The 15,460-nt window shown below is 38.2% G+C and overlaps 1 protein-coding gene across 1 annotated transcript in view; it reads right to left on the bottom strand.

Moving 5' to 3' along the window:
* The window catches only part of LOC117399703 (vasoactive intestinal polypeptide receptor 2-like), a 72,485-nt gene that overhangs the window by 31,975 nt on the left and 25,050 nt on the right, over positions 1-15,460 (bottom strand). Inside the window, exons 3-4 of the mRNA XM_059023304.1 lie at positions 10,560-10,667; positions 9,342-9,442 (exon numbers count right to left, since the gene is read on the bottom strand). Coding sequence (XP_058879287.1) covers positions 9,342-9,442; positions 10,560-10,667 — 209 coding nt within the window. The remainder of the gene's footprint in view (positions 1-9,341; positions 9,443-10,559; positions 10,668-15,460) is intronic.

The following is a 15,460-nucleotide window of genomic DNA, read 5'->3' as shown; positions in this document are numbered from 1 at the left end:
AAAAAGATCAAATTAAGTAAGGAATACTTACCGCACAACTCTTCCTCGAATTTGGAGGTCTCTGAAGATCGCTTCTTGTCTGTATCAGAACATTCTCCGACAGCTTCAACCCAGGATCTGGTCAGCCCACCACTCTTCTCTCTATCAGGCGTCTCAGTAGCATCCGAACAGGTCCCTCCCGAGCAGGACAGCATACCACCATCCACCGTCCAAGGAGTCGATCCAAACGGCTCCGGGCCCAGGATACACCTCCAGAGCGAATGTACTTTAAGGACTGGACTTTCAACAAGCTCATAAAGATCCTCCTCAAAAACAGCAGCGAAATCCCAGCAGGAAGCAATCGAGAATCCCTTTTCATTTTTTACTGTGAATCCATCTCAGCACAACCTATATTTCCACCCAAGAAAACTCCCCAGCGGCCCAGGTCAGTCAGCAGGCAGACTGTCACAGAGCAAGCCACTGCAGCAACCAGCACGTCAACAGGCCAGCAGGCAGCCGCTCCAGTGAGCGAAACTCAGCAACAACATTCTCTGATTTTTAATGAAATAAAAGCATTTACGCAACCATTTGCAGACACCTTATCCTCAGTCAGTAGCAAAATCAGCAGTTTGGATAAACGGGTGTCCAATATCAAGCAAGAGAAGCAAGCTTCTGCAGTTACAGTGTTTTCCTCCATTCCTGCAGTAAACTCAGCTCCCTCTATCATAGCAACAGTCACTTCCGGTTTGATACCAAAAGTTATAAAACAAATGAATGAGATGGATGCAGTAATTGTATCAATGAAATATGTAACTAAGATTCATTTTTTTTAATAGCTTGACAGCCCTAGTTTTTGCATTTATTATTTTCATATAGTGAATTCCTCAGCTTTGTGGCAGCAATGAACAGTAAAAAATACCCCTACCAAGCAAACTTCCCACTACTACATTATACCCTAAAACTAACCATACCCCTACCAAACACACTTCCCACTGCTACATTATACCCTAACACTAACCATACCCTAACACTAACCATACCCCTACCAAACCCACTTCCCACTGCTACATTATACCCTAACCATACCCCTACCAAACACACTTCCCACTGCTACATTATACCCTAACCATACCCCTACCAAACACACTTCCCACTGCTACATTATACAGATAAGTATAAACATATGAGTTCCACCACCATTTTTCACAAGAAACATTTAAACAAAATCTTTAGAAATTAGAAGAAATCGCAAAAGTATAACTTTTTTTAAATAGAATTAGCGAAGGTTTTCTCATAGCCTTGTCTCAGTTATTTGCTTGGATGCAATTCCTTCAGCTGACTGAATAGTTTACACACAGATCCACCTCTACTCTCAGATCCCTTCTTTGTTATCCACTGTTCTCATTTCTTGTGCTCACTACTTGGCCTCTCTGTTGATTCTCTACCAGTTAAGCCATCTCCATCTCAAGTGCATATTCTAGTACCTCAAGCAGTTTCATCCCACTCATACTTATCAGTAAGTGCTACAAACAATGGGTCACAAGCCAAAGGATCTTGTGTCTGCAGTGGGGCCTCGGGGTAGTTCTAACTCCTCTTCAAGGTCAGCTAAAAACTCTGAACAGCTGCCCTCTGGAGCTCAATCCATGTCAGACTAGCCTGCTGGGTCACCCTGGATAGTATTATGGTCAATCACTTGAAGGACTCCCCTTTGGCCCATCAATTTACATCTCGCTAGTGTAATAAGCCTCCAAGGGTGAATGACTCCCCTTATGTCTATTATATTCTCACCAGTTACCATTGCTGCCTCCTGTGGTCTGTATGTTTGCAATAACAAAACCAAAAACATACATGATTGTTTTGTCATTTTTATCCGCATGTCCTGGGCCACTAATCATCTCCCAATGTAAGTTCAGTGCCTACAACTCAGCCATCATATCTCTAAGTTTTGTGCCAACCCCTCTTAAGTACCCCTTAACCACCCAATGGTTAAGAGTTATTTACAAAGGAGTTCCAATGTGAACCATGTTCTTGGAATAACCAAGAGACCATCTTTTGCTGATCTGAAAGTATGAGCCGGTTTATAGCAAATAAGTAACTCAAGCAGACAGGCAGTGCCAGAACCATGAATGAACTTGTAAGGGAGGAGCAGTGTTTTGAAATCAATGCACTGCTTCACGGGAAGCCAATGTATTGACCTTCAAACTGGGAAAATATGGCACAAGACTTAGTGTGTGTAAGTGTTCTTGCTGCGGCATGTTGTATCACCTGCAAACTATTCAATGAGGTATCAGGGAGAGCAGCAAACCAGGGAGAGAAGCAAATCAGGGAGAGCAGCAAACCAGGGAGAGAAGCAAATCAGGGAGAGCAGCAAATCAGAGAGAAGCAAATCAGGGAGAGAAGCAAACCAGGGAGAGCAGCAAATCAGGGAGAGAAGCAAACCAGGGAGAGCAGCAAACCAGGGAGAGAAGCAAATCAGGGAGAGCAGCAAATCAGGGAGAGCAGCAAACCAGGGAGAGAAGCAAATCAGGGAGAGAAGCAAACCAGGAAGAGAAGCAAACCAGGGAGAGAAGCAAACCAGGGAGAGCAGCAAATCAGGGAGAGAGGCAAATCAGAGAGAGAAGCAAACCAGGGAGAGCAGCAAATCAGGGAGAGAAACAAACCAGGGAGAGAAGCAAATCAGGGAGAGAAGCAAACCAGGGAGAGAAGCAAATCAGGGAGAGAAGCAAATCAGGGAGAGAAGCAAACCAGGGAGAGCAGCAAACAAGGAATTACAATAATCAACCCTAGAGGTTATGAAAGCATGAATCCATGTCTCCAAGAAATGTACTAACAATGGAAGCATCACCAAGTTACAACTTTGTGAAATACATTTCCGAGAGTTCTGGTTACGCAAATAAATGATACTAATTTAAAGAAACACAATGAAAGACTGTGCCATTTTTTTCATGCTTTGTCACCAGCAGGATAAGGGTATCTTGAATCAGGAATTCCTGTTGAAATGGTTATCATGCCAGTAACAACTGTCTGATTGCACAGTTAGTTTACTGAAAAAGGTTATATAGTAGTAGCTTCTAAAAATGTGGTTACAAGGGGAAATAACAGGGTGGCTATGTAAGGAAACTACATTATTTATGTATGTATTTCTCTACGGTATGTGAAGGAGCGCACACACAAGGATTTAAGCAGAGTATAGCCAGTTCCTTTATTGATTCCAACAATCAACATTTACACACATATTGTTTAAATATTATCATTTAGATATAATGATGTAGCACCTAGTTATAAATAGAAATGAAGTAGCTGCATTTCAATCGTAGTATTGTACTTTTATTCTTTTCAAGAACTCTTTCCTTTCAGCTAAAAAGTCAGTATGCTACTTTATAATGCTATATTCATGAGAAATGGTGCCACATTTCAGGTAGCAAGATAATAGAACTTCCAACCTGAGTCAGAAATGGTGCTATAGGTGTAGGCCTATGCTTATGTTGTCAGTCATTTGTAGTGTGCACACTTTTTTTCCCCCCAATTTGGAATGTCCAATTATTGTTTCCCCTCACTGCAGCGATTCCCCACATGGCTCAGGAGAACTGAAGGTTCAGTGGGTGTCCTCCGTTCCCACAACCAAGCCAGCTTCCTCTTTTACACCCAGGAACTCGACGGCGGATGTCAGCAAACTACTGGCCACTGTAGCGCGGCTGGTTTTGCCTCCATAACCACAGGAGCACCAGAGCCAATCAGATGCTCCCTTTGGAATCCCCAGCGAAGACGACTGACTTCGCACAGCCAGGATGTGAACCTGTGCACCCCTGACTGTATGACTCACGCTGCACACCACACAGCTCTGCTTTTACCAAGTGAACCACTAGAGGACCCAGAGTTGAAATCTTTCTGTTTAAACCCCAAGGGATTAAGCTCCAGTCTGGCTCTGTCTTTATGAGAAAGTGTTTGAAGATTCCACTCCAGATTTAAACAACAATATATCAGTCCCACTATGTGAAAGACTAAACGTTTCAGAAAATACCTTAAGGACATCTGTTATTACACACAGTACAATCCTGAAAAAAAAACCATTATTAAAACAGACGGTAGATCAAATATGACATGCTGTAACAAGATACAAAACAGGGAACTGATATTAAAACTACAAAAATCGAGGACCTTTTAAAAGCCGTCAAATAAATCGTCATTGCTGTGTTGTACTGTATGGTTTTAAAAGAATGCAAATCACGGTAGAAATAATCATGTACATTGATAAATATAAAAAAAGTCTGCCAAAAGTAATGAATTACTTTGAGAACTATGTCACTGGGTGTTGCACGTAAACCTCAGTAATGATTTGTTGTTAAACATCCAAAACATAACAAGCTTTTACAGTAATACGAACTTCTCGGTCCTTGTCAGGCTGCTGCTGCTAAGCATCAACACATTCTGTGATGCTGCTGGTCAAAGATTTGTTATGACATGACTTGTGAATGGAGGCTCAATATAAACTCTTAATATGGTAACAGAATCCTAAACATCGGCAAATCATAATCTAAAAGACACATCCTGCGTATTTAGAGAGTGTTTCTTAGCAACAGAGACGGAGAGACGTTCAGCAATTGTTTATTTTTTAAAGTTTTTGCATTTAAAGTTTTTGCTTTAAATGCTGTACAGCAGGCGTTGGGTATCAGCTACCAACAATACACTTCATTTTCTTTAATGCATATCAAACATCATTGACACTTCAATGCAAAGCAGATTGTAATAAGTGCATTTGCTTTTTTTGTATAGAAGCTGAAAAAGAAATTACATGAACACAACCTTATAATACATTTCCATTAGAAGGGTATTTTATAATTAGCCCCCCCCTCCCCCCCCCCCCAAAAAAAAAACAAAACAAAAAGCATACGACTGATAATTGCCTGTGTAAAAAACATGTGCGACAAAGATTAAATTGGGGTTACTTTGATAACAGAAAACCATGCAAAACACAGTTCCAAACTACAATGGGCTCTATTCAAGTATAATTGTACCAAATGGCACATTTCCCAGCCAATGGGCAGACAAATATATACCAGGCCGCACTCCACACTAACAAAGCAGAGCTCAGTTATTTTATAAAAAGTGAAACAAGCTTTTAATAAAAAGAAGCTGTGGGTTACCTAACAACAAACAGCTGTTCACTCTACCTGAAAAGAGCTTCATTAGTGACTGGTATAATATGACAACGTGCTGTCCTATGAACATTAGCCACCGGGAGCACATTTTTATGTTTTCAGTATAAATAAACACCTTATAAAAATCTGTCTAATGGTGGTTTCCAAATGTCCCTTTTGTTTTGTTTTCTTCTAAATGATCACTAACACGTTATTTTATTAAATAATGTTATTAACATGTTATAATATTAAAATACAGCTAATTGTAAAATGAGTTGCACCCCGTGGTGGAAGCTCAGATATTCCTTTAATTTATTACCATATATAATCTAAACGCAGCTTTGGATGCATTCAGACTAATTTAATTGTGTGAGCTAACCATTTGAATATCTTGCCGCACCGGTCTAATGGAAGTGATGTCAATGAGGGTAGTGTAAATGCTAATGGATGGATATTTGGATGCTGTCCCATTCGGGGATTTACACACAGTAGATGAAGAAGCATTGATTCCCCAGTGTTTGAATGCGCAGTTTAGTTTTCAGTGATCAAATTAGTTATTTTACAACCACAGTAATTCCATTTGAATATGTATTGATATTAGTACACTACTTCAAAAAATCACAAGGAGCAACATTTCCAAAACACAATTAACAAGAAGAATCCAATTTGAGTATTTCAGGGGAGGCACAATAAGATCTGTGTAACCTCTACTAAGCGATCAAGCTGTAAGAAAGGAATTCTGTGTAAGTGACTCCCCTCACACCGAATTCACAATGTGTATCCCCACATTCCTGCATTGGAGCAGCTCTGGCAGGCTGGACTTCAGTCAAAAATCTTTTGTTACACCACATGGCATAATGGAAGCCATGATTCCCAAACTAACAACAACAAACTAGTGATCACTTCACTAATGATCAAATCTGAAGTCTAAATGGGAGTAACTGCTCTTAGGGGGGGTGGAGGTGCAGCCGGTGCATCTCAACAGCTGTCACCATTTATTGAAGAACCTGTACAAGGTCTACCTGGCACATGCCTTAACATTTTGGACTGTACAGCACATCAAAATCTGTCTAATCCAGCCCTTCTTCATACCGGCATTCTGTCTAATTCGGCATGATTTTTGGATCCTGACCAAATCTCTATTGAAATGAATGGTGTGATGCCCACTACAATGCAATCCGGCATGATTTTCATGTGTCTTCTGCCTAAAATCAATGTCAATCTGACTATGCAATCCGCCATTGGGTCTTTACTAAAACAAAATGAAAAGGGTTTATCCTCATACAAGGGCATTCTATGTGTGTTTACTGACACCTGACAAGAACCACAGCAATCAAAAGAGGTAAACTTAAAAGTGCATTATCAAAACAGAATACGTAAAGTAGGGTGCATTTCAGATTACAGTGATGCAAAGCTAATGTTTACGGCCTGCAGAGTTCAGGGTGCATAATGACCGTCTACAGCTGCTGGTTACTCTAAACAACAGACCCTTGTAACTGGAATAGCATAAGCAGAGAAAGGTTAATAGTCTTTTAAATTGGTATGCTTTATCCTATTAAAAATAATGACATCTTCAAAGTCCCAGTCTTTAATCTGGTTTCGTATAACAAGCCACATGCTGGGTCACCAACTGAGATGAAAGTCAGCTCTGTAAATATAAACTAGGCTAAACATAGCTTTTTTAGTAACTATACATATTGCTTTTTTTTTTAAAAACTACACATTGTACGTGCGAGGGATGTGTCTGTAATGTGTGGAAGTGCACCACTGTCCCTCCTGCCTTGTTTGGCTTACTCTAAAAGCTAAGTTAGAAAACGATGTACCACAGGAAATTAAAACAATAAAACCATCTGCTTTAAAGAAAGCAACGGAAGATACAGTAGCTACCTAATCTGCCAACACACCCAGACATCGTTTGATGACAGTGCCATACAAAATAATTGTTCATCATTTTATTATTATTTTTCTACTGACTAAAACATTGGTCTAGCCAGGTACACCTTGCAAACTTGGGAAAATATGTGTAGATCTGAACTTCATTGTCATGTGAATGGTTAAATAGGGTCACATAGTGTACAGAAAGTGTATTTACCAGTGTGTGTGTGTGTGTGTGTGTGTGTGTGTGTGTGTGTGTGTGTGTGTGTGTCTATATATATATATATATATATATATATATATATATATATATATTGTGAGAAAGCAGGGAGGGGGTTAAAGCCTCTCTGCAGAAAAAACATGTGCGGAATGCACATTTGTATTGTTTAATTGTTTTGTTAATTGTCTTTTGTTAATTGTTTTATTATTAATCATTACCTGTACCTGGCAACTATTGAAAATTGGAGCCAGATGCAGGGTTTAAAAGGAGAGCAGTCAGTCTGCTCTGGGTGGCTGCTGAAGAGGGCAGAGGCCTGACTGTGCTGGTGTGTGGGTACAGCTGTAATTTAAAAAAGAAAAAGGTAGAGTGAATCCTTTTTGTGTGTGTGCTGTTTTGTTTGTTTGTTTTGTTGCAGGTAAACAGCTTAGCTGTCCTGTTTTCAGTTTAGGTTCCTGTTTTGTTTTAGTTATTGCTCAAAGAAGAGCTAGGTGTTTGTTTTGTTTTTGTGTTTATTAAAAATTGCGCAACTGCGCTTAAAAAAAATCAATTTCTGTGTGTTGGGTCAGTGTTTTTAAAGGGGCAACGAACCGCGGTGAGGGCGATTCTTTCATAATATAAATATATATAAATATATATATATATATATATATATATATATATATATATATATACACACACAGTATATATAATATTTGCTTAAGAGAGCCAACCTCCCAACGTTTTGGTATGTTTAACATACCTTTGTCAAGGGAAAGTGTGTTTGAAAACACAGGTACTTTTCATGCCATTTATTTCTATTTAAATCTATTGATGTGCTTGTGATGTCATTTACTACATAGTTAATGATGTAATGATCTACTATTCCTTTCTATTTGAACATTCAGGCATCATGGCATTGCATCTATTTATCCAGTTATATTTCCTTTATTCTTTTATATTATACGTTATCTAATTTTGTTTCTTCAAAAACTACACATTTTCGGTGATCCATGTTCTGTTTATTTGTTGTAAGGTGTTGATCTATTGGTTTATTTACTTCTGTAGCCATCAGGCAGCTCTTTATTACCCCCCCACTCACATAGGGGATGAAACCCCCATTGAAGGCATACACAGCAGTGCAGCAGCCGTACACCCGCATGTCTGTTTGTACAAATGTCACACCTTACATTGTTGCATAGATCTGGAAAACCGCTTATCCATTTGGGTTGAAGCCTGGTATTAACCTTATTTAACATGTCATTGAGTGCATTACATCCAGGTGATACAGTATGCAGGGTGTCTGTCTGGTCCTATATTTAACATGTCATTGAGTGCATTACATCCAGGTGATACAGTATGCAGGGTGTCTGTCTGGTCCTATATTTAACATGTCATTGAGTGCATTACATCCAGGTGATACAGTATGCAGGGTGTCTGTCTGGTCCTATATTTAACATGTCATTGAGTGCATTACATCCAGGTGATACAGTATGCAGGGTGTCTGTCTGGTCCTATATTTAACATGTCAGTGAGTGCATTACATCCAGGTGATACAGTATGCAGGGTGTCTGTCTGGTCCTATATTTAACATGTCATTGAGTGCATTACATCCAGGTGATACAGTATGCAGGGTGTCTGTCTGGTCCTATATTTAACATGTTAGTGAGTGCATTACATCCAGGTGATACAGTATGCAGGGTGTCTGTCTGGTCCTATATTTAACATGTTAGTGAGTGCATTACATCCAGGTGATACAGTATGCAGGGTGTCTGTCTGGTCCTATATTTAACATGTCAGTGAGTGCATTACATCCAGGTGATACAGTATGCAGGGTGTCTGTCTGGTCCTATATTTAACATGTCATTGAGTGCATTACATCCAGGTGATACAGTATGCAGGGTGTCTGTCTGGTCCTATATTTAACATGTCATTGAGTGCATTACATCCAGGTGATACAGTATGCAGGGTGTCTGTCTGGTCCTATATTTATGCGTACCCACAGATTTTAACTCCCAATTATCCAGTTTATTGTCCTTAAACTAATCAGGTGAGGTATGTTACAGACATAAGGCTCTCCACCGAGTCACTGTTTTCAATATTTTACATTATTTGATGTGTACTTCTGATTGAGGAATGTATTTATTACCTACCTTTTCATCTGGCATCACATTATCATTAAATCCACACGCACTGAATATATCTGGAAAAATCTCTGACCATCCATTTGCTGTGCAGTTTTTGCTGATATTTCCTGTTAGGAAATAATATATTTTTAGAAACATTGAGCCTTATTAACACACATTTAACTCCTTCATTATTTAAAGTCAATTTTCACTAGTCAGAGAGCCTACAATCATTTATACTACAGTGAATTGTATTGGTTTAGTACCAATCTTCCCCATTTACAATATATTGGGGTCAAAACAGATTTGATCAATGTATTTACTTAATAACGCTTGAAATGTTTTTGCTTACGATTTTAAGTCGCCCTGGATAAGGGCGTCTGCTAAGAAATAAATAATAATAATAATAATAAAAGCAATACTGGATTTTGCAGACAGCTGTACTTACGATTGCATTTCTTTCTCATTTCGATGTCCCATCCACGTTTAACTTGTTTCAGAATTCAGTACTATGTGAGTGCATTCCACCCACAACAGTAACGCATTTCATTCACTGATTTTTAAGTTTCATTTTGGTAGGCAGCTAGAAACTGTTCAGTGTGTGAGGGAGCAGTTCATTTTAAAAGCCTTTGCTGTAGTTCTTGCCCTCTTGAGACTGCATGAAACGGTGCACAGACTATTGTAACTGCTGAAGTGTGTGGTGGTGAGGTTATGTAAACTAAAGACTGTCCTCTGAAGACTGAAACAAGACTACCAAATCGACCATATTTATTCCCCATGTGACCTAAACTCTATTTCAACCAAGGACTTCAGAGATGAAAGACTTTTAACTGCATTAACCAGATGAGCCACTATGTATTTTACCAGTGATTTCTTATCTTATAAAATAAAACGGGGATGGGGGGGTAGTGTAAAAATAAAGACCTCTTAAACTTATAGCAACCTATCTTGATGTTAATGTGGATTTATTTTAGTGTGGATTAAGAACAGCAATGGACTTGTCACAATCAATGATTCATAACAATAACCATTGATAATATCTCACAGACTGCACTGTACTCCTCTGACAGTGCAATATTAATCATTAAAAAAGCTGGGTGAATAATCACAAACGCAACAGTAGTAATATAGCTATTGCCGCACAGCTACAATAACAAAGAATAATGAATATACACAATATACATCTTTACCATGTTATGACATACAGGATTAACCATACTTGGCAAATAGAACATATTTAAATACCTGTTTTACTGACAATGTAACTGAACACTTTTGGACAAGAAAGAGTGACGGTGTCCCCAATCTCAGCTGGCTTCCAGCAGGTCAGGTTATCCCATGTTCCTCCACACCCTGCAGCAGGAAACAGAAATGTGCAGTATGTGAGATAACAGCTGTTTAGAATAGCCACCTGTATTCAGTGAACACTCTGATGAACTTGCACGGTACACATACAGTGGTGTGCAAATGTATTAGAACACCACATTGCTTCTGCTGTTTTGATTTGTCGTGCATATGAAATCAAACCACTGGAACTGAAAATCTTGGAAAATGGTCAAAATAGGCAAATTAGTGACTAATTTCATTTAACAATGTAATAGGCCACACATGCAATTCATTTAAAATAATAAGACAAAAGGAACAAATTGCCATTCATGGTAAAATGCATGAAACTTTTTTGAAGTTGTTTAAGAATTAAAGCATTTTCACACTAGTGCCTATTGTTTCTGTATCACTGATTACTAACCATAGGTAGGTAGGTAGGTATATGAATATACACTGCTGTGCAAAAGTCTTAGACATGTTGCATTTTTCTGCTCTGATGCATTATGAGCATCAACAATTTACTCAAAGCCTCCACCAGTGTTTTCTACTGTTATAACACCCTTGACTTGCATAAAGAAGGAAAAATATTGAGTGAAATAGCTCGCATCACTCAATTTTCAAGGTGTGGTATCCGAAGCATAATCAACAAGTACAGAGAAACATCATCTGTAATTGACAAACCCAGGATTGGAAGACCAAAAAAGCTGTCTATCAAGGATGAGCAATACTTGAAGATAATATCCTTAAGGAATAGAAAGAAGACAAGCGTTGAATTGGCAACAGAACTGGTAGAAGGCACAGGTGTCGTTGTCCATCCATCAACAGTCCAAAGCACCTTTGACCACTGTTCCATAGTCCAATGTCTGTGTTCTTGTGCATATTTTAGCCTTTTAGTTTTGTTCCCCTTTCTTAACAGAGGTATTCTTACTGCAACACATCCAAACAAGTTCTGATTTGAAGAGTGACCTTTGTACAGTTGATTTGATGGACAAGTCCAGGCAGTGAATCTTCAGACTAGGCCTGTGCCTTCAGGGTTCAGCAGCCTGGTAACATCTTTTTCTTAGGTGCTTAGGTTTGACAGGAGAAAAGATGTGATTGGCTTCTCAGTGGGAACAGAGATGGACTGATACATTTCAGTCTTACTGATCTGGAAATTGGTTGCAACAGTGAGACAATGTTTGAATTGGGCATTTAAAAAAAACATCAAAAATGTATCATAGTCTTTTAGAATGTATTTATGTTGCTGTCAATTAATCGCAGTTAACTTCTGTGATAAACGCACACATTTTTTAGGAGATCCATTTTTCTAACACACGTTAATCACACTCCTGTCTTGTCCCTCTTAGCACACCGTAATTAATTTCCTGCGGCACCATTTTAGTGCATGCCAGGACTGAATGAGTGTCGTCATCGTTTGAATATAAAATTAGTCACGGAACCGTATAATGTAGCAAAGTACTCAAAATGAAGCACTTTTGAATGGGAAGTTTATTTTTTTAAAACTTTCTGACGGTTCATTGGATAGAAAGAGGGTTTATTGTATCTACTGTCAAAGTGAGTTCCAGTATCACAGAAGTGCATCTAGTCTGCTGTACCACCTGCGTGCTAAACATGCTTTCACTTCTCAAAATACACTTTCTTGTAGTTTATTCTACTACAGACAACAACAATACAACAACAAATGAAACCCATCAGTTTCAACAGATTATTCTTTTAGAAAGTCAGTATCACTGCAAACCCATGAATCAAGCTCAGCACGATACTATAACCAGTGCTGTTGGATAGCTACTGACTGCAGACCCATTAACATTGTAGCTTTGTTTTATTTCAGTAACCACATTTATTTTTAAATGGTATTATTTACAATTATGGAGGATATAAGCGTTACCCAGTGAATGTTTTGTATTAATTTAGGCAATTTCAAGTAATTAAAAAAGATAATTTTAAATTATTATTATTATTATTATTATTATTATTATTATTATTATTATTAAAACGGCAATGAAAAGCATCCATTTATGAGTAAAGAAATCTGTAAAGGAAACTGATAATGCATTAAGGTGAGTAATAAACTGACTCCACTGTGATTTAGCAGTAGGTTCAAACAATTTAACAACAATGCTGGATTGTAAAGAAATATAAAACTATAAAGAGGGACCAACAAATAAGATCCAGAAATAGGAAAACAGGGTTTTTATGCTGGGTTGTTTTTTGGATAATAATAATAATAATAATAATAATAATAATAATAATAATAATAATAATAATAATAATAATAATAAAACAAACTTAAATGAGATGGATGCAGTAGTTGTATCAATTAAATATGCGATTAAAACCAAGATTAACTGAGATTATTTTTTTTAATCACATGATTAATCACGATTATTTTTTTAATTGCTTGACAGCCTTAATTTATATTGATAAAAATGTGTTTTCTGTTAAGGTTTATTTCACCTGCCGCCTCTAAAATTGAGCAATGCACTAAACCGCCCTTAAGCGAGCATATAACCAAAAGCGACAGTAGTGCCAGAAATCACATTTCTAAATTAATTACATTTTCTAATGTGGAAACTTGGACAGAAGCCATTACTACCTACCGGAGAGAATTCTCTTTAGAAAGTGATATGCAAATTAAGGTGATAGCGAACAAAAATCAAGTCAGTCTCACAAGAGTTACAGGAGCTGACAATGATAAATAAACTGTGGGAAACAGATTCAGAACATGCTTTGGGAAGACTGAAAAAGACATAGATCTCTTATAAAAAGAGGAAGAGAGATCTGAACAAAAAGGGACAGGAATACTAAAGAAAACTTAAATCCATGTACAAGGCAAGACAAAGGAGCTTATTTTATCAAATCGGTATTGCCAGATTAGGGTTAAAGGTTGTGCTTTATGCTTCTTGCATATTGGAAACATTTATTTTATCTTACTCTTAAGACAATATTTATTTTAGCTGGCTTCCTGATTGAAATAATTTGAACAAATCCCAAACCTCTTTCAAAACAATGTGAACACACCAGTGTGAAGCAATACTTTCTTTGTGGTTACGCAAGCCATCTGCACAGGAATAGGAAGATATGCACTAATTAGTAGGTTTGGCTCCGTGTGCTGGTCCTTTGGTGCCCAAACACACCTGCATGCATTAATCCCTTCAGATTGCCAGGATATGTATTTGAGATGACACCATTTATATCACTGGAAGGGTCCGCTGTTCATTTAGGGCGTGCTTTTGTGAACCGTCCATTTGTTATTTTGAGTAATGGATTAATCAAGCTTGTGGTTTGTCAAAGGTGAAAGTAAATGCATCATGATGCAACTCTATCCTGGAGACTTTCCTATTGTAACCACAACATGCTTGAATTTAGGCATAATCTACAGCAGGAGAACAGTGTGACATGTCACTTTGTCAAAAGGACATTTAATGGAAGGCACAGAACAGTCAGCATCACTGACCCAGGCCACCACAGAGTTTGGACATGAACTCCACTGTGCAGGATGGATCATCTTGACAGGCTACTCAGCTGCATGCTGAGACATGCTGCTTCTGCAGAAACTGACTGTATAAAGGAAGCTGTGACCAGGCACTACGCTGCCAAATAAAAAGGCATTTTATGTGGCATTCTTATTTAAATTTATAAGGGTTAATCATTTCTGAAGCCGGCTGTTGGAAAAAACGAATACGTTTTTAGATCTGGCCATACTATTCTCAGTCTGACTTTCATTCAATAAAGTACAGTTTCTAGTACAGCATTGGGAATATGGGGGAGGGCGTTCCTGGAGCACTGTAGGTTTCCACTAATGAGGATGGACTGGTGACGTGACCGTCAAGCCCTCAAGGATATAAACACAGAACTCAATGAACCTTCATCTTTATATAACAAGCACAATGTCAGGTAAAGAATGTTTGTTTCTAGATCAGGCCGTGCTTCGACACAGATTCATTTCAAGTCCTGTTTATGGCCTCTTCACAACCGTCCTTTTAGATAGAACCTTGTCTGTTTCAGCAAAGGCACATTTAAAACTAGTCCCGGTAAGCCTGCTGTGCCACTAAAGTGGAATAACAAATAATTATCCCACACTACATCATTACCCAAGCTTCTGGTATAAAACGTGAATTTCTTCAAATTGATCCATCAGATACTGTCGACTTTAGTCTTTCCCTGTGAATAGATAGTATGTCTGACCTCCACCTCTGTGTTAGGAGACAATGGACAGTGTATGAAAGTCTAATGAATCATTTTTATTACTTTACAGTGGTAACAACATCAATAAATAGAGAATAAATTCTCAAGAACTCTGAATGAATGAGCTGCTCCAGATGAGCGGCAGCAGCAGTAACACAGAGGGGGTGTTCACTGTGCTTGAGGTTTCAATACTCTGAAGTGGAAGCTGAGCAGGCACATCATCTCACTTGAGCAGTGCCTGGGGGATAGGCAGTATATGGTACAGCATACTGATTCTCTTTTCCCTTGAGCAGATTGGACAATAACAACCATAGAGACTGATATTGTCTTGTAATTGTTCTTTCTTATTGTCTATCCCAGGGAAATATGCAGTTGTATGTACCTCATCTCGGCCAAACATCAATATGCGGTTACAAAGCAACCAGTTTCTTAAAAATAATAATAATAAAGATTGCTGTAACTAACCTGAATATGGTTCAATTGTCATTATTCCCTTACTTTAATTTCCTTATATTAACCACAATGAAACCCATTGGTAGGAAATAGTTTTCTACATTGCATTACAGTGTTTATCATTATGTTTCCATCTTATGTAAAGATAAGCATATGCTTTTTTCAGTTCATACATAAAT

Source organism: Acipenser ruthenus, chromosome 4, assembly GCF_902713425.1.
Source record: "Acipenser ruthenus chromosome 4, fAciRut3.2 maternal haplotype, whole genome shotgun sequence".
NCBI lineage: Eukaryota > Metazoa > Chordata > Actinopteri > Acipenseriformes > Acipenseridae > Acipenser > Acipenser ruthenus.
Note: the sequence above shows the minus strand (reverse complement) of the source record. Positions and strands in the feature narration are given on the sequence as shown.